Source organism: Pteronotus mesoamericanus, unplaced genomic scaffold (genome assembly GCF_021234165.1).
Source record: "Pteronotus mesoamericanus isolate MK-2021 breed Mesoamerican mustached bat unplaced genomic scaffold, CSHL_Meso_final contig_246, whole genome shotgun sequence".
Lineage (NCBI taxonomy): Eukaryota > Metazoa > Chordata > Mammalia > Chiroptera > Mormoopidae > Pteronotus > Pteronotus mesoamericanus.
Window position 1 is genome coordinate 13,351,069 of NW_026555104.1, and position 17,706 is coordinate 13,368,774.

At 56.4% G+C, this 17,706-nt stretch overlaps 2 protein-coding genes across 2 annotated transcripts in view; one reads left to right on the top strand and one right to left on the bottom strand.

The window, feature by feature from the left end:
* On the top strand, positions 1-2,334 carry HIC1 (HIC ZBTB transcriptional repressor 1). Its single transcript, XM_054572982.1, has one exon. It carries the CDS (start codon positions 193-195, stop codon positions 2,332-2,334), a length of 2,142 nt encoding a protein of 713 aa, XP_054428957.1. The 5' UTR covers positions 1-192.
* Positions 2,335-3,318: 984 nt separating this feature from the next.
* SMG6 (SMG6 nonsense mediated mRNA decay factor) overlaps positions 3,319-17,706 on the bottom strand; it is a 207,411-nt gene continuing 193,023 nt past the window's right edge. The window contains exons 16-19 of the mRNA XM_054573325.1: positions 11,762-11,915; positions 8,542-8,753; positions 8,168-8,249; positions 3,319-5,076 (exon numbers count right to left, since the gene is read on the bottom strand). Of these exons, the coding sequence (XP_054429300.1) occupies positions 4,946-5,076; positions 8,168-8,249; positions 8,542-8,753; positions 11,762-11,915 (579 nt within the window). The 3' untranslated portion in view covers positions 3,319-4,945. The remainder of the gene's footprint in view (positions 5,077-8,167; positions 8,250-8,541; positions 8,754-11,761; positions 11,916-17,706) is intronic.

Genomic DNA, 17,706 nt, shown 5'->3' on the forward strand with positions numbered 1-17,706 from the left:
CCGGCCCAGGCTTCCACACTCGGAGGCCACTCGTCCTCCTCCAGTGCCCAGGCTGGTGCCCGATGCTCTTGCCTCGCTGAGGGGAAGGGGAAGTGGAGGGGAGAGGTGCCCGGCCGGGCACCGGCAGCCAGGGCTCATGCGGCCCTGACCCGACTGGTGTGTGTCCCCGCAGGAGATTGTGCTGGGCAGACGATGCTGGACACGATGGAGGCGCCCGGCCACTCGAGGCAGCTGCTGCTGCAGCTCAACAACCAGCGCACCAAGGGCTTCTTGTGCGACGTGATCATCGTGGTACAGAACGCCCTCTTCCGCGCGCACAAGAACGTGCTGGCGGCCAGCAGCGCCTACCTCAAGTCCCTGGTGGTGCATGACAATCTGCTCAACCTGGACCATGACATGGTGAGCCCGGCCGTGTTCCGCCTGGTGCTGGACTTCATCTACACCGGCCGCCTGGCTGATGGCGCAGAGGCCGCGGCGGCAGCGGCTGTGGCTCCGGGGACCGAGCCGAGCCTAGGCGCCGTGCTGGCCGCCGCCAGCTACCTGCAGATCCCCGACCTCGTGGCGCTGTGCAAGAAGCGTCTTAAGCGCCACGGCAAGTACTGCCACCTGCGGGGCGGCGGCGGCGGCGGCGGCGGCTACGCACCCTACGGGCGGCCGGGCCGGGGCCTGCGGGCCGCCACGCCCGTCATCCAGACGTGCTACTCGTCCCCTGCGGGGCCTCCGCCACAGCCCAGCGCCGAGCCGCCGTCAGGCCCCGAGGCCGCAGTAAACACGCACTGCGCAGAGTTGTACGCCTCGGGTCCCGGCCCGGCAGCCGCTCTCTGCGCCCCGGAACGCCGCTGCTCTCCGCTCTGCGGCCTGGACCTGTCCAAGAAAAGCCCGCCGGGCTCCGCGCCTCCCGAGCGGCCGCCGGGCGAGCGTGAGCTGCCTCCACGCCCAGACAGCCCTCCCAGTGCCGGCCCCGCAGCCTACAAGGAGCCACCACTCGTCCTGCCGCCGCTGTCGTCACTGCCCTTCCAGAAGCTGGAGGAGGCCGTACCGCCCCCGGACCCGTTCCGTGGCGGCGGCGGCAGTCCGGGACCCGAGCCCCCCGGGCGCCCCGACGGGCCCAGCCTCCTCTATCGCTGGATGAAGCACGAGCCAGGCCTGGGCAGCTACGGCGACGAGCTAGGCCGGGAGCGCGGCTCCCCGGGCGAGCGCTGCGAGGAACGCGGCGGGGACCCAGCCACTTCGCCCGGGGGACCCCCGCTCGGCCTGGCGCCACCGCCGCGCTACCCGGGCAGCCTGGACGGGCCTGGTGCAGGTGGCGACGTTGACGACTACAAAAGCAGCAGCGAGGAGACTGGCAGCAGCGAGGATCCCAGCCCTCCTGGCGGCCACCTCGAGGGTTACCCATGTCCACACCTGGCTTATGGTGAGCCCGAGAGCTTCGGTGACAACCTGTACGTGTGCATACCGTGTGGCAAGGGCTTCCCCAGCTCGGAGCAGCTGAATGCGCACGTGGAGGCGCACGTGGAGGAGGAGGAGGCACTATATGGCAGGGCTGAGGCGGCTGAGGTAGCGGGAGCCGCCGGCCTCGGGCCCCCTTTTGGAGGTGGTGGGGACAAGGTTGCTGGGGCTCCCGGGGGACTGGGCGAACTGCTGCGGCCATACCGCTGCGCGTCGTGCGACAAGAGCTACAAGGACCCAGCCACATTGCGGCAGCACGAGAAGACGCACTGGCTTACCCGGCCCTATCCATGCACCATCTGCGGGAAGAAGTTCACGCAGCGCGGGACCATGACGCGACACATGCGCAGCCACTTGGGCCTCAAGCCCTTCGCGTGCGACGCGTGCGGCATGCGCTTCACGCGCCAGTACCGTCTCACCGAGCACATGCGCATCCACTCGGGCGAGAAACCCTACGAGTGCCAGGTGTGCGGCGGCAAGTTCGCCCAGCAACGCAACCTCATCAGCCACATGAAGATGCACGCCGTGGGTGGCGCGGCCGGCGCGGCTGGGGCGCTGGCGGGGCTGGGGGCTCTGCCTGGCGTCCCCGGCCCCGATGGCAAGGGCAAGCTCGACTTCCCCGAGGGCGTGTTTGCTGTGGCCCGCCTCACGGCTGAACAGCTGAGCCTGAAGCAGCAGGACAAGGCGGCCGCAGCCGAGCTGCTGGCGCAGACCACGCACTTCCTGCACGACCCCAAGGTGGCGCTCGAGAGCCTCTACCCACTGGCTAAATTCACCGCGGAGCTGGGCCTAAGCCCGGACAAGGCGGCCGAGGTGCTGAGCCAGGGAGCGCACCTGGCTGCCGGGCCCGACGGCCGGACCATCGACCGTTTCTCCCCTACCTAGAGCGCTCCTTGCCAGCCCGCCTCGCCGTCGCTGCGCGGCCCCCGGCCCGCGCCCCCCGGGAGCAGCGGCGGCAGCGAGCAGGCAAAACGAGCCGGGACTACGTAGTAGCAGCGGCAGCGCCACCGCAGTGGCGGCGGCCCCACCTCTCTGCGGCCTCACCTGGCCTCACTGCTTTGTGCCTTAGCCCGGGGAAGGGGGTGAGGGGAAAACCCCGGGACGGGGTGGGTTGGGGGAAGGGAGATTTATATTTTTGATATCAGCTTTGACCAAAGGAGACCCCCGGCCCTTCTCCGCCTCTTCCTGTGGTTCGTTGGCCCCCTCCCCAGGCTCCGTGCTGCTCTTGGGGGTAGGGGTGTCACTGTTGGGACGCTCCCAGCCCTACCTCCGGCCCTTGCGACCACACCCATTCTCACTGTGAATCTCCCCGCTGGGGTCGGAGCGTCGGGCAGAGTTGGGGAGCTGGGAGGGGATTGAGCCGGCCGGAGGGCCCCCTGCCCCCCGCTCCCGCCCGCCCCGGGACTGATAATGTGAAGTTCCTCATTTTGCACAAGTGGCACTAGCCCCAGGGCCAACCCTTCCCTCCCTCTGAAGTCAGAGGGCCGAGACAGCCCCGGCCTACTCGGTCTCCCACTCCTGCGGTGTCCCCTCCTCCCTTCCCTGGGGCCCCCGGACCATATTTATTGCATGCGCCCCGGGCAGTCCCATACCCCAAGCCCAGGCTGGGCTGGGCTGGAACGTGGTCTCTTTAGCTCCCTCCTCTTTTGTATATTTTCTACCTTGTACACAGGCTCTTCCAGAGCCGCTTCCATTTTCTATACTCGAACCAAACAGCAATAAAGCAGTAACCAAGGACCCCGGACCCTGCAGCTCTCTTCCGTCCGCACTAGGACCTGGGTGCCAGCACCTGGGGGGATGAAGGGACGGAGCCCCGGCCCTTACAGGTGTGCACAGGCCTGGATGGCTTTCCCTCCCCGGTCCCAGAGACAGATCAGCAAGAGGTCAGGTATGTTTCGTAACTAAAAATTTATTAAGGAAACAAAACCAGTGCTGAGAATAGGGCAGAAAGGAGAGTGGGGTCTCCCACCCACCCAGTCATTAGCCTTCATCCAAGGGAAGAGGATCTCAAAGGAGAGACTGGGGACACTGTACCCCCAAAGAGCCCAGTCTTCTGAGGCCCTGGGGGACTAACACCCCCAAACCATTGGCTGTGGCTCTCCCACACAGTCCTCCTTTCTGGCATAATCTTGGGCCTTTGGGAGGGCACAGCCTTGCTCCCATCCTCTGCCAGGCTATACAGTCAGACAGAGGTTCTGGGGGATCCCCCCACTGGTCCCATCAAAACCTACTCCTGGCTCCTCCTCATAATCTTGTCTTCCCCTCATCTCTGTCTCTGGGTTGTGAGAACACATTCCCAGTAGGAAGCCTCCTGAGTGAGGCTTTGAACACAGGTGCCAGCTAAAAAGGCAACAAAAAATTCAAAGGCCCCTGTGTCAGGGTCTTTTAGGGTAAAGCTAGAAACTGGGTGTAAAGTCCAGGCTCCATGACGCTCTTTTCCAGGTACTAGCCTGGAAGCTCTTCAGAACAGGGGCCTGGGGCAGGTCAGGGGTGGGAAAGCTTCATTAGGTTCCTGCCACAGGTACTGGAGGAGGGAGATTCAAAGTGAGAGCCCCCATGGCAAGGAACGGAGGTGAGGAAACTGAGGGGATCTGGGAGGTGAGAGGGATCCATTAGAAAGGAGGGTGGGGATGACTCACGGGGTAGAGGGGGAGACCAGGAGAGAGGAGGGGAGAACTGAGAAAAGTCTGAGGAAATTTTGTTCAGTGGGAACTAGCGCAAAAGGAAGGCCAGAGGGGAGAGGAAGCAGGCAAAGGCCACCCAGGAAGTATGGGCCTGAGACCAGATGTCCCTTCCCTCTAGACCCATGACCATCCACGGGGAAAACAAGTGGCAAAGTGCAATGGACCCAGGTCGACAAGGGCAGGAAGGGCAGCAGGATGGGTGTGTGTGTGGGATGGGGCAGGGTAGAAGTGGGGCTACAGGGCTGCTGTTTGGAACATGGTGTCCAGAGCCTAACTTGGGTCCACATGGGAATTCAGGCCTCAAGGAGAAAGACACACCCTGGGCACTCTCTTCATGGCATGACCAAGCCTCTTAAGACACGTTCAGGACAGGGGTTCTGCAGATTAAAGGGACCCGTGATTTCGCCTGCATCTGATGGAAAACCTAACCCCCTTGCCCCATGTCCATCTGAGACAGTGGCTGAGTCCCTAAGCTCAGAAGGCCTTCCCCCAGCCCTTGAAGTAGGCAGCGGTGGGAGAAAGGCTGAGAGCACGGGCGGCCTATCTAGCTGGCCCACCTGCTGTCACTGCAGCCCACCTCCTCCCTGCTAAATCTTAGCCCAGGAGGGTCCCAGCAGCTTCTGCCCAACCCTTGGGAGGGGCTCTGTGAGGAGCAGCTCCGCCACAGCACGGCCACGGCGTGGGTTGGAAGAGGATGGTTTATTGTCTGGGTGGATTGGTGGCTCAGGCATGTGGGCATCTTCCGTGCTACACTGGGCACCTGGTGGCCTCTCAGGAACGGTTCCATGGGGCTGGGCCCCAGTGTGGCCCCCTCAGCCCACCTGGGCCCATGCGAGGAAGGCTGGGATGTCCCGCACAGGCACGTTCCTCGTCAGCGCCTTCACTCGCAGGTTCCGGTCATCTGTCAGCAGCACCACCTCCCGCAGTAGCCGGATAGGCTCCTCTGTTGGCACAAAATAGCAGGAGAACCTTGCTGAGGGCAGGAGGCAGGGGCATTGGCCACCTCCCCGCTCTCTGGAGGGGGATGTGGTTCTGGAGGCTCAAGGCCAGGTATTTCTTGGTCTTTCCACAAACCCTTTCCCTCGTGCAGATGATCAGCTGAGAGAGCCCCCCGACCCCCACCACTGGCTTAGGGAGGGAGGGCCGTGCTGGGCTAAGGCTGGCCTTCCGCTTTGGACCCCTGCCTCCGGCAGAGGACTGTGGGGCCCTGTGTCCTGAGAGCTGCCCACGGCACTGGCCTCCACATGCCTCACTCGCAGTACTCTGAACTGAGAGAGCAGGAGAAACCTTTTCCTCCCACTCCTTCTAACGGCATGGCTGGTCCTGGACTCCAAATACTCACCTTACCTATATACATCCTCTCCCTCCAAGGCTAGCAGGGCGATCAATGCTCTAAAGCATTAAGAGTAGAAATCAAAAGGTAGAATACCAGATGTGAGGAGAGGGGTTAGCTCAAAGGAGCTCTGAGGGGAGGAAGGCAAAAGGATCCTTGGCAAAACTGTGCCAAGGTGGGCTGAGGCTAGAGCCAAATGATTTCCTCTATTAAATAAAAGTAATCCATGGTGAAACTCTCTAATAGCACCGAAGAGAAAAAAAAAAAAGGAAAGGTAAAGTTAGGCGCATGCTCCCAGTTCTCTCCCTTCACGTGCGCCTGGCCTTGTTCCCCTGAGTAGATCTGTGAATGCTTCCAGATTGCTTTATGCACATCACAAGTGTATATACTTGGTATATAAGCTTTTACCTCAACAACATTACAATCGTGCTAGCCCTACTTACTTTATTCAAATTTTGTATATTTTAAAGATCTTTCTAGGTTGGCACAAAGAGCCTTCATTCTTTTTAGAGGACTTAATAGCAGGGTGTCTTCCACCCTCTCTATCCCCCTAATTCCCTAACCTTTAACGTACTGGGGAGAGTTTCAACCAGGGCCAAGTTCTCACACAAGTGACATCCCCACCTCTGGCAGGGCTCCTCAGGTAGCAAGTCCATTCCTCAGCCCCAGGCTGCACATTTCCTGACGGAGGCCCAGCAGCCAGTGAGGCACAGGAAACGTCCTGCGGGGCTGGCTGACTGCGGGGCGCTGGCTGGGCTGGGGGCCTGCAAATGTCCATGTCGGACCTGAGCGGTTCCAGGCTTGCCAGCTCTAGGCAGGGAGGCTGAGAACTGGCCGTCAGCCTTGGGAGGAGTTTGGGTGAGGAGGGAGGGAGAGGCTCTTGGGGCAGATGGCGATGAGAGGAGGGGAGCTGGAAGGAGCGTGTGATGGGCGGTGAGGGGCTGTGGGGGCGGAGAGGGAGAGGAAGGTGGCTATGGGGAAAGGGGATGCTCTGAGCTGCTCAAAGGCTTGGGCCCGACCCCGCTGGGGTGAGTGCGGGGCAGGGCGGGGCGGCGGCGTGCGGGGCTGTGTGGGGCTCCCAGCTGCTGCCCGAGTCTGTCTGCGGCTCCGCCATTCCTGCCCTGGGACTCAGACCAGGAGAGTCCCAGGCTTTAGGTCAGCCAACCAAGGCCCAGCATTGCTGGCAGGGGTCTGCAGGGGTTTCTGTGGATACTTTGAGACATTTTTAACAATAAACATCCTCTGTTTTGACACTGGTAACTTCACTTTGTTAGAAACCAGAGACTGTCATCTTGTCAGGCCCCATCCGCCATAATCCACATGATTTTAAAATTCAACATCGTTTACACATAAACATTTGGTGACAGTTTCTCTGTGAATCTGACAAGTTAATCTGCTAAGAATTCACACTGACAAATGGGGTTTGATTACACTAGCCGTTGCTGATGTAATTCTGATAGGGGCGGTCCCCAGGATGGCAATGGGTTGCTGTAGGCTGTTTGGGGTGAAGTGGGGGTGGGGGTGGGGAGACTAGTAGGGCCAAAGCCAAAATGTGCCTCTGCTAAGAACGAAAGAGCTCTGAGGCTGGGTGGGGCCACAGCAGTATCTGAACCCTACTTCCCAACAAGGCCGTCTGCACTCCCGCCTACCTCTCCTTCAGAAGGTGCCCCTCCAGGACGCTGCCTGCGAGCAGAGCCCAAGCCCCTCTGTTTGGCTCAGCTGTTTTACCACCTGAATGCTCCAGATCTGGTTCTAGGGGACAGTATGTGCAAGCCATGTGGCGGGACCCGCCTGAACAAGGGCAGTTGTGGACTCATTACCAGCCCCTGGTACAGAGACTGAGGTGGGGGCGAGCGGCTGCAGGGACGTGGGCGGGAGGAGCAGTCAGTCCCCAGACCAGCCTGGAAGCCAGGGCTAGGAAAGCAAGCAGAGGAGGTGGGTGGTGGCGACTAAACGACAGCTACAAGAGACTACATGTATGTAGACAGAAACCAAATGGCAAGAACTATCAGCTCAGCAGGTGACGCTGAGCTAGGAGGTCCTAGGGATACCTCCCAAAAGAAGAAAGACCAGATTCCTGGGAGTCAGGAGCAGAAAACACCTGGGCTTCCCTGACTTCAAGAGGCTGTGCAGGAAAGTTCCAGGTTGAGTGAGGTGCTCAAGCTCTCACTTGCCTCCAACTCCTGCCGGCCTGTGAAGCACTGCGGCTTACCACCATAGGGACGGGCAGAAAAAACCCACTACTCACTGGGGAAGTACCTCCACCGCCGGCCTGATACAGGGTAACGTCAGGCATGAACTAAGAGGATGAGCATGGCCCAGAGCAGGGACCCCTGGGGACCGTCCTCTCAGAGCTGCGGAGGGTTGGGCTCAGGAGACTATGGCCAGAATAAGCTACGCTGAATCACAGACATTCTTGCTGCCAGGGAACTCACTGAGGACCCAAGAAAGGAAATGGATGCGTGCCGGGTGGGAAAGCTCACTGCCTGGAGCCCAGCTTCCTGGGAAGGCCCATCCCTGGTCAGCCCCCGGTCCACCTGACATTTCCGGGGGGGGGGGGGCGGGGACGGGACTCTGACAGGAGGGTCTGACTTCCAGGAGGGCAGGAAACTGAGCTTGCCTCAGGACTGACCCCCAATTCCTCAAACTTCCCCATGGCTGAGGATGGTAGGACCAGGCAGGGCAGGGGACAGAGCTGTACCTCTGCTGGTGGGCATGAAGTCCTTGGCTTTGTCTTTGCAGTAGTGGAGACAGCAGGAGAGGATCAGGTCGTCGTTGTTACCCTGGAAGGAGACAATGTGAGAGGTGCTCCTGGGCAGGAGGGGCCCCATGCCGAGGGGGCACAGGTGTACTCTGCCTCTGGGGTGCAGGGAAGGGTCACCTCCCAGAGTCCCCCCCCACACATGCCCTGGCCCTGCGTAGCCGAGTCGAGCTGTGCCAAGGGTGCTCCTGGGCCCTGGTGGTGGCTGCCTCCTCAGCGGCTCAGGCTGACTGACCTTCCTTAAGCCCCTCATTCCTCCTAGGGACCCTGTTCTCAAGGGTCGTTATAAGCACTTTTTCTGCTGGGGGTCTTACCAGCTGGCCAGTGATGTCCTCACTGCGGAAGGCGATGGATTCGAGTTCGTTGCCACGGCTGGTCAGAGCCCGTAGGCAAGAGTCCCGACTCTCGAATCGCCGTTCAAGGAACTCGATGGACTTCCGGGCCTTTTCCTGTACCACACGAGCATAGCCTCCAGCCCGGTGGTCTGTCTCCTGACCCTTGGCCAGGCCATCCAGCTCGTTGATCACTGATGAGACACGGTTCCACAAGGTATCAGTGTCAGCAATCAGCAATTATGTCTGTCTTCACCCTAGGCCTTGCCTTCCCAGCTAGCCCTTCCCAGACCACAGAATCCAGCCTGCCCTACTGGAGTCTTTCAGTGAAAGTAGGGGACCTTGGGGGGCAAGCAGTGTCCCAGACTTTCCACGGTGCTCCCTCCTCTTTCTGCCTCTTCCTCCAGGCCCTGCACTTCTCCTGGGAGGAACTTACAGGGATTTTCTGGAGCTGCTGTATTCAGAAGAAGAAACCTGGCCCCTCTATTGCATTCCTTAGTTATAGGATCAAATTGAAAGGGTCCCTCAGGAGAGGTAAGGGTATGCAGCAGCTAGAGGGAAAGAGGCACTCTCCCTCACCCACTCGGGCCCCCAACCACAGCAGTTTAAGAGGGGGCGACGTTCTACGCCTCACACCCCGGCAGAGGGCGGGAGGTCACCAAGTGGTAATCAGCAGTCATGGCCTCACTTGCAAATGCCCTGGTATTCCCCAAAACCATGCCCTTGGCACATCTACCTCCTCTGACACGGAACGTGTGTGTGCGTGTGTGTATGTCTGTCTGCCTGCCTGCCTATGTGTCTGGGACACGGCTTCATTTTCTGGTGAAGATTCTTTCCAAAATTCCAGCCAAAAGCCTGAGGTCAAGTGGGAAATATGCACTCCTTGGGGGCTCCGGGAGAGTTTGGGGTCTGAGGCCCTCTCCTCGGTGCAGTGATTCATGGCTTGGGGAATCAGCAATGAGCATGCTGTTCCATGGTGAGCCTGGCACTCACTGTCTGGGTATTCAGAGACACTTTTTGGAAAAGGCCCATGTGGGGGAACGAACACACACACACACACACACACACACACACACACACACACACACACACACACCCCATGCCCATGCTTTCAGCAACCTGAGGCTACAGTGTCCACACCAACGTATGGCTCAGTTGGGGAGTAGTGGTAGATGGGTATATGGTACAGCAAACAGAACATCAAACACAAAAAACTGGTATTCCATCCCAAAATCTGCTTTCCTGCTTCCAAACTAAACAGGCTTCAAAGGCGAAGCTTGTTTGTGCTTCTGCACCAGGCGGGGCTTCTTGATGCTGGGGTCAGGCCTAAGGAGCACAGAGCAGGTTAAAGTGCACAAGAAACAAGCAGGGAAGGCTGCTGGCTTAACCCTTTGTGCTCTGGACAAAGGGCAGGAGTCCACTGAGGGAGCCTCATTAAACAGGAGCTCCCTCTATAGACCCTGAGAGTCCAAAGCCCTGACCAGCTGAGGAAGGTTCAAAGAGGCTGGCCTGGACTGTTTTAACAGAGTTGTCATTTCCCAACGCCCCTGGGGGCCATCTATTTATTTGGCATGTATCCTCTGGGTTTTCTCATATGTTTGCTCCTTCCCCACCAAATCTGGCTTTCTCCACTGAACCAAAAGCTCCTCAAGACCAGCGGCTGCAGCTCTGCCATTCACTGGAGCACCCAAAACAAGGAAACTGTGTACACAGTAGGTGCACAATCCATGCTGGTGAACAAGAACCCTGCTAACCTGGGATGGTGTCTGAGGTTCTTTTGAAGTCTTAGGGGACTCCTGAGGTGTCACCTCTCTCAGTTATATAATTTCCCAATCATCTAGCAAGAAAGTGTCCAATTTACTTTCTTTCCCCTGAAAATGTGGTGGGAAAGCACAGAGACATACTATCCTGAAAGCTGCCCTTCCCCAGGACACAGTGAGGGGCGAGGGGAAGCTAGAACACCACGATGGTTTCGCTGCTTTGCCTTGGGGAGAAAAGCTGCTCTACTTTTGAAGAACAGAAAACCCTCCCTTAGGTCTGAGAGCTTGGGTTTAAGAGGTTCTGGCCAGGCCACATGGGGAGGGGGAAGGAAGACAGGGAGGGTGGAGGCGGGACGAGGGCTGCTTCAGTGCCAACATTCTCAGGTGGTGCTAACGTGTTTCCCACAACCCCCCAGGGTTCTATAGCCTCTGCAGGGGCGGATGTTTCCTGCCCTTTGTTTCCACCCTCATCTGGCACTAAGACACTTGGGACTGGGAGGGAAGGCCCAATGGAACATCTTGGCATGGATGTCAGAGGTGGCTTGGCAGGCAGACTGCCAGTCTGGGGGCTTTTCCAGAGGACAAGGCTCCCGAACTTGCCCCAAGTGGCTGCTGAGAAAGGGACATTAAAAAGCCTGGGCTTCCCAGTCCTCTCCCAGACCCTCCCTCTCCACAGGGCAGTCCTCAGTGATATTAGCTGTATCAGCTAGGTCAGACAGGAGCCCAGAGCCCAAAGCCCGTCCTGAGGCTGACCTACCACAGAGCTCCAAGAACTAAGGGTGCCTAGACAGTCTCCTGGAGAGAGCCCAGCTGGGCTCCTCTGCCTGAGGGTGGAAGCAAGCTAGCTGGGTCCTGAGATGCTGACCCCGTCCTAGCACCAATGGCCAGACAGTGGTAGGGCCCAAGTGGCAGGAATCCACAGCATAAGCCAAGGGCTCGCTGTGGAAGGTTTCTGTCGTCCTAGCCTTAGGGTGACATTGGCCAGAAGAATTTTACCTCGAACCAATAGAATGATCATGAAAAGCTACAAGACAATCAGACCAAAGGCATCTAACCACTTCAAAATCCTCCCAGCCTCCCTGCCAGACCACCCAGCAGCACTGCCGTTATCTGCCAGGGCTGAGTGTTTACCAATAACGGGAACCAGCTTTGCTGTTTTACTGCAAGCTTTATAAGGATAAAAACAAGGGCTGGGCTCATGCAGCCTCTGGTTGCTGGGACACAGGAGTCCATTTGCTCACACAGTTTAAGCCATGGATCAGCCATAATAATTTCAACTGCTTTGATTATTAAACAATTTTCCTTGCCCTCCACATTCCCTGCTTCCCTGCAAATCCTGCCTTATACACATTGCAGGGCTCGGCCTGCCTGGCCCCTGGGCTAGGGATGTGTGCACAGAGGGAGCCGCGCTGCACGTGCAGGGCTGCTCTGGCCTGACTCACCGATGAGGGGCACCACCAGGATGTACTTCCTGCTCTCCAGAAGCCGTGCCAGACTGGCCAGGTGGTCAATGAAGCCGTTGGTGTCTGGTACGAGGAACAAGGGTCTGATCTCGAGCTCCATCTGCCTCATCTGACTCTGGTCCTCCAGGACAGCCTACAGGGACATAGAAGGGTGAATGAGCCCAAGAGTGAGCAGGCAAGAGGCTGGGTGCGCCAGGGCCCTGACTCCACACTGGGTCAGCATCCTGCCCCCTGAACCTCTTTCCCTTCCAGAGGGACAGCCAGCCCCTGTCAGGCCTCAGGGACAGGCTCAAGGGCTGGGCAAAGCGCTGCAATAAAAATCAACAGAGACCAAATGGCCCCGGGAATGGGGCGTGGTTAAAACCCTGCCTAGGACTGAGAAAGGACCTGCTGTATTAAAAATAACAGGTCTCTGAACGTAAGATCTTGGGCTAAAAATCTGCAAAGGCAAGTTGGTTTCCTCGGATATGAAAGCAGTTTCATATACAATACAGAGGAGTGCCTCTCAATCCAGACATTTTATGAATGCACATACAGATCTCAAACAGAATTTGTATTTCAGTTTACTTCACTGTGTAGTAAAAAAAAAAAAGGAAAAAAGAGAATTAAATATCATACCAAAAAAAAAAAAAAATGATGCTGACAACTAATAATTAATACCAAAGTCTCCCATAGCTGCAGGAGTCCATACGACGTGACGGATTAGGACCCAGTTTGCATGTTTGCGCAGAGAAGCACTCAGACCGATCAGAAATGCTGCCTTCCCCCTGCCCACACCAGTGTAGTGTTTCCTAAATGGCAGTCTGTGTTCTACTTGCACTCTTTGGCCACAACTCTGTACAATCTATACTATTATTTACTCAATGTTTTTCTTTAAATTGACTTCAAGTCAACTCATTTTTTTGCCTGCCTAGCCTCTTCTTAAGCAGTAATATCCTTGGTATCAAGGGTTTGACAGCCAAGTGATATGTTTACTGGTGCAAACTAAATTTCTGTAATGAAAAGTCAAAGTGTCTCCTATGCATCTTCACTAAGAAAACCACCTCAAGTTGCACCACACCTTGGAAAGCACATGGCTTAGTACCTGTCAGTCTTATGGCCAACACACCTGGGAAAACCCAATTTTCTCCAGTTTGACAAAGCCTTATATGTGGCAGTGGCTCTAGGTAGGCCTGCCACTATGGAGCAAAGTCTACTGTGTGGCTTCCTCTTCTGGGGGCCATGGCCAAGAAGGAAACTGATTTGCTGGCACCTGCCCAGAAAGCGTGCTCCTGGGGTACGGAGCTGGAGGGCGCTCACTCACACCTGGCAAAGGCCAGGTGAGCAGGTCCCAGCTCCATCCCGCCCTCTCATGGCCTTCTACTACATACATACCGGCTCACAGGGGCGCAAGCACAGGAACAGGGCACAGGAGCAGATGTGCGTGCCAAGCGCGATGGGGCCCACAGTGCTGCGCCCTGGCCACTAACAGTCAGTGAGGAAGGTGCTCAGGTTTCACTGGCAGTGATAGTAAAACTGAAAGGGCATGCCTTTGAAGGCTGGGGGTGGCTTCTCTGTGACCTGCTGGGGACCTCTCCCTATGAGTAAGTTGTTGCTGCCACTGCCACCACAGCTGGTGGAAGGCACAAGCCACAGCACGCTGGCAGGCATGAGAAACGCAGCTGAGAGGCCCAGTCTGCTGGTTTTCCTATTGCCCTCACCTCAACTGGGGAACGTGTCACTGCTGCTAGCCACCTTCCCAGGGGACTTGGGTCACTGTCCCTCCCCATGGGGCTGCCAACTAGAGGGTGACACATAGTCCACCAAACTCAGCCTGGGAATTTTTTTAAAACCTTACTTTTATCATGGAGATATAACTGACATACAACACTGTGTAATGGCTCGGGCACTTTGTAAGAACAAGACACGGCCCCCACTTGGGTTTGGCTAACAGCTCTCTGGTACTTCTCTTCACACCCAGGAAGCAAGAGCATCCCCGTTCCTCACTTTCCCTGATCCCTGTGTTCTCTGTCCAGCCTTTCCACTGCCAGGAATGTTTGTCGTGGTACATCACAGGCCCTGAAATCTCTTTCTGGGCGACCGGGAGCAGAACAAGTACCGACACTGGAGAGAAAAGAACGCGGCCCTGGCATCGGCGGTGACAGGGCCTCAGGGCCCTACGTGAGCACTCATCTATGCCACTGCCCCACTGCCTCCTTTCACATCTCAGTCTGCCTGCCTCCAGAAATGACACTCCAGCCCTGGTTTGACTCTAAGGAAGTGGAACTGGCTGCTATTTTTGACCCTGTGTGAACAGCGAGCTCCCAAGACCTCAAACCATCGTACCTCTAGAGCGGGCAACAGGCAGGAGGGCCTTTAAGCCTGCTGGTCAATGGAGGCAGGGGCTGACTGAGCCTACCTGTGTGCTCTGACGACAGGACAGAAGGGACATCTAGGAGCAGGGTCCAGGGAGTTCTGAATTCTCACAGCTCTGGCTCAGGGCCAGAGAGGTGAACATAGGCCATAGCCTCTTAGGGAGGTGACAGCCTTGTTGGTTCCCTGGGGGTGGGGTGGGGTCAAGCTGTACAAGGGTGGTCAGAGCTGTGCTGCCATCATCCGGTCCCAGGGACACCCGCAGACAACTTCCCTTAACCTGGCTCTGCCCAGTGAGTCACCACAAAACTGCTTCCTGTTCCCCACATGCCCTCATGGAGGCTCAGGAGATAAAATGAAGCTGCTCCCCCTTCTCTTGGGGTACCTGTGGGACCTGAAGGGGGTCATACTTAGATCATGAGACTGGCCCAGTCCCCTCCAACGAATGGCAGACCCAGAAAGGATCAGGAGCCAGCAAGCCCTTTTCTGTGGGTGTCTGTGTTTCCGGCCCTCTCTGAGTGGCGCTGTGTGCGTGTGTGCATGTGTGTGTGTGTATGTGTGTGTGTTTAGCATTTGCCCTCCCAACTTTTCCAGATTTTACCCGTCAGATTCCTGGCAGCTGTGCACGGCGCCTGTGCCGGCCGTCACGTCCCATTCTGATCTCTGGGTCGCACGGTGAGAGAAGGACACAGGATGCGCAGGGAGTGAAAAAGTGATGTCGGTGGGGAGAGTGCCAAGTCCCCACTCACAGCCGTGGGACGCTTGGGGAGAAGGGGGAAGCATGCTGCTGTGGAGTTCAGAGGCCGGTAGTGAGATTTATTTTTGTTTGTATGAGTAAAAAGCTGCAGAAGCCTCTGGTGGGGGTGAGGGGGGGGCCCAACTGGAATGCTGTGATTCAGACAGCCTGGCCCTGGCCTGGAATCAAGTGAGCTGACCCGGAAGAAGAGTTCCACAGGAACCCTTCTTACTGCAGCTAAGATTGAGCCACAGTGGCTAAGGAGGGTGAACTGGGAAATCAAGGAAAGCATGAACACTTTGAATCAGACCAGCGGCAATAAGGACCAAGTTGTCATAAACTGTGAAAGAGAAAATAATTTAGTTCTGTATCTGGAAGGAGCCAAGTAACCAACTTTCTCTGAAATCAGAGGGCATCCTTCAAGCTGGTGGCGAACTGGGAAAGAGGTAATCCACAAAACATTTGATGAGGGAGCTAAGAGCCCTGGGTCCCCAGGAGGAGCTCTGTTATAAGCTAAATTCCTTCTTCTAGACACTGGGGGTGATTTGGGGATGCTAACCCTTTGAAAACTGAGACACTGAGAATTACAAATAAAGGTAACACAATTAGCTCACACAGGAGCTGTGGAACTGAAGAACCTCGATCACAAGAAGGCCTCAGGTTTTCTTTCTCCTTAGGGCTCCACAGGGAGTGTGGCTGCTTCCTTCCTTCACAGGAGGATGGAATCATTCATCCCTGAGCCTCTCCGGGTAGAGCAGTATCTTCACCAGAAATGAGAAGTTCTGTTAATACAGCAAATTTCCATAGTCACCTTGTATGTGAAAGTATCTAGCAACGTGCCTGATACACTTACTAGCAACGTAACGAACATCAGTTTCCTTTCTTCCTGCCCAGCTCCACTTTTCAACTTCTATACATCCAGAAAGGATAAATATCTAAGGAAACCACTTAGGGAGCAGAGCTGGTGATGGGAAGGGGCCAGGCAGAGGACTGTTGATTTCTATTATAAGACTCATAGTGCTCTTTAAAAAAAAACCTGAAACCACAACAAACCCCCCCCTCCCCATGTGTAGGTACTTTTTTTTTTTTTTTTAAAAGACTGCAGTTATTTTCAGAGTGAGGGGAAAGGAGGGAGAAAGAGAGAGAGAGAAACATCGATGTGTGAGAGATACATCAATTGGTTGCCTCTCTCATGCCCCTATCTGGGGACCTGGCCTACAACCCAGGCATGTGTCCTGACTGGGAATCGAACTGGCGACCTTTTTGTTCGCAGGTTGGCACTCAATCTACTAAGGCGTAGGTATTTTTTTTTTAAGTAGAAAATAAAAATGAAATAAAAATAGGAATAGTGGGTAAGATAATCAACAGCACAGAAGGCGGTTCCTTCTTGAGCTGCAGAAACCAAGGGAGTGGCTACCGCACCAGCTAGAAAACAGGCAGAACCAGCAGCCTTCCCTGGGAACAGTATGCTCAGCATCTTCATTTGGGGTGCTCATGGGAAAGTTAGTCCTTAGGACCCCTTCTCTGGAGGTCCAAAGTCGGTACCCACTTAAGAGCTTAACACACACTTTGCTTTCTCTTTTAAAGTTCTAAGAATGACGACTTGCTTGCTGCTTCTGATTGTTTTATGAGGACTGATCTTACTTTCAAACTAAACTATAAGGAGCTCAAGGAGAACTGCCTTTCCTGGTCCTTTTCTTTCACAGTACAAAGCATAGAGTTTGGTGTATCATAGGGGCTCAATGAGCTAAATCACGGAATTGCAGGGTTGAAGAGCATTTAAAGATAATCAGGTTGAATTTTACCTGCTGACTCTTGTTCTGAGAAGGCCCAAGAAGTGTGCCCTTTCCTAACAGAAAGGGAGTGACAGGGCTAAGCATCACACCTTCGAACTTGTTCCAAGCAGCAGGCTAAGGGTGGTCCAGCCAATGGCTTGATCGCTCTGTAAGGGAACAGGACCTTGTGGATGCCGCTGGAGCCAGGGAGGTGGGGGGAGCTGAAGCAAACTGGAGGCCCAGTGCCATAGTTTGCGGAGAAGCTGGAACAGGCTCTGGAACAGGTTCGAGTGGGGAGGGCGGCTGCCCGGCTCCACAGGCTGATGTGCTTTCCTGCCCTGCCGTGAACGTGCCCCTGGCCTGGTAGTGCGCTCGCTCCCACCCTGCCTCCGACAGCTAGGAGCCAGGGCTGAGTGTCTGTCTTCCGCTAGCTTCCATACAGGTGTGGGGGGCTCTGTGCATGCCCCATTGTTTCAGGGTGCCCCCCCACCCCCAGCTGGGTGGCAGCGTGAATGGGCTGCAGCTAAATTTAGAGCAAAACTCCTGGGGCCACCACAAAGGAGTGACTGCATCTTCAGGAGGGTGGGTGGGCGGGAAGGGACAGGGGAGTGAAGCTATTTTCAGAACACATGTCATTGCTGGCTACAGAGCAAGACTGTGGCCATAATGCGGAGGGAAACAATAGCTGTGGCCAGAGGAAGAGCCTGTTATGTTTCAGGTGGGATGTTTGCAACTGCTCAGGAAACCTGACCCCGCCCGACAGCAGCACAAATCACAGTGAAGCCTCGTGGAGGCAGAGAGGAGGCGGGGGATTCATAGGGCCTGGGCCAGTACGAGGTGCCAAGAGGCCACGCCTCATGCCTGGAGGAGGATTTTCAGTGACTGCTTTGCCCTGGGGGCCTGGTTAGGAATGAAACACTTCTGACCAACTTCCCAGACAAACCATGTACCCTGCTGTGGTCTCTGGACACCTCCCAAGAAAGGCAACAGGAATGAAAAGAACTGGAAGGGTGGAAAGCAGCAAGGTGGGCAGAACCAACCCAGTATGAAGACAGCCGTCT

Bases quoted from the DNA above. Each gene is read 5' to 3' on its own strand.
- HIC1 (XM_054572982.1), top strand. From the start codon at position 193: ATGCTGGACACGATGGAGGCGCCCGGCCACTCGAGGCAGCTGCTGCTG.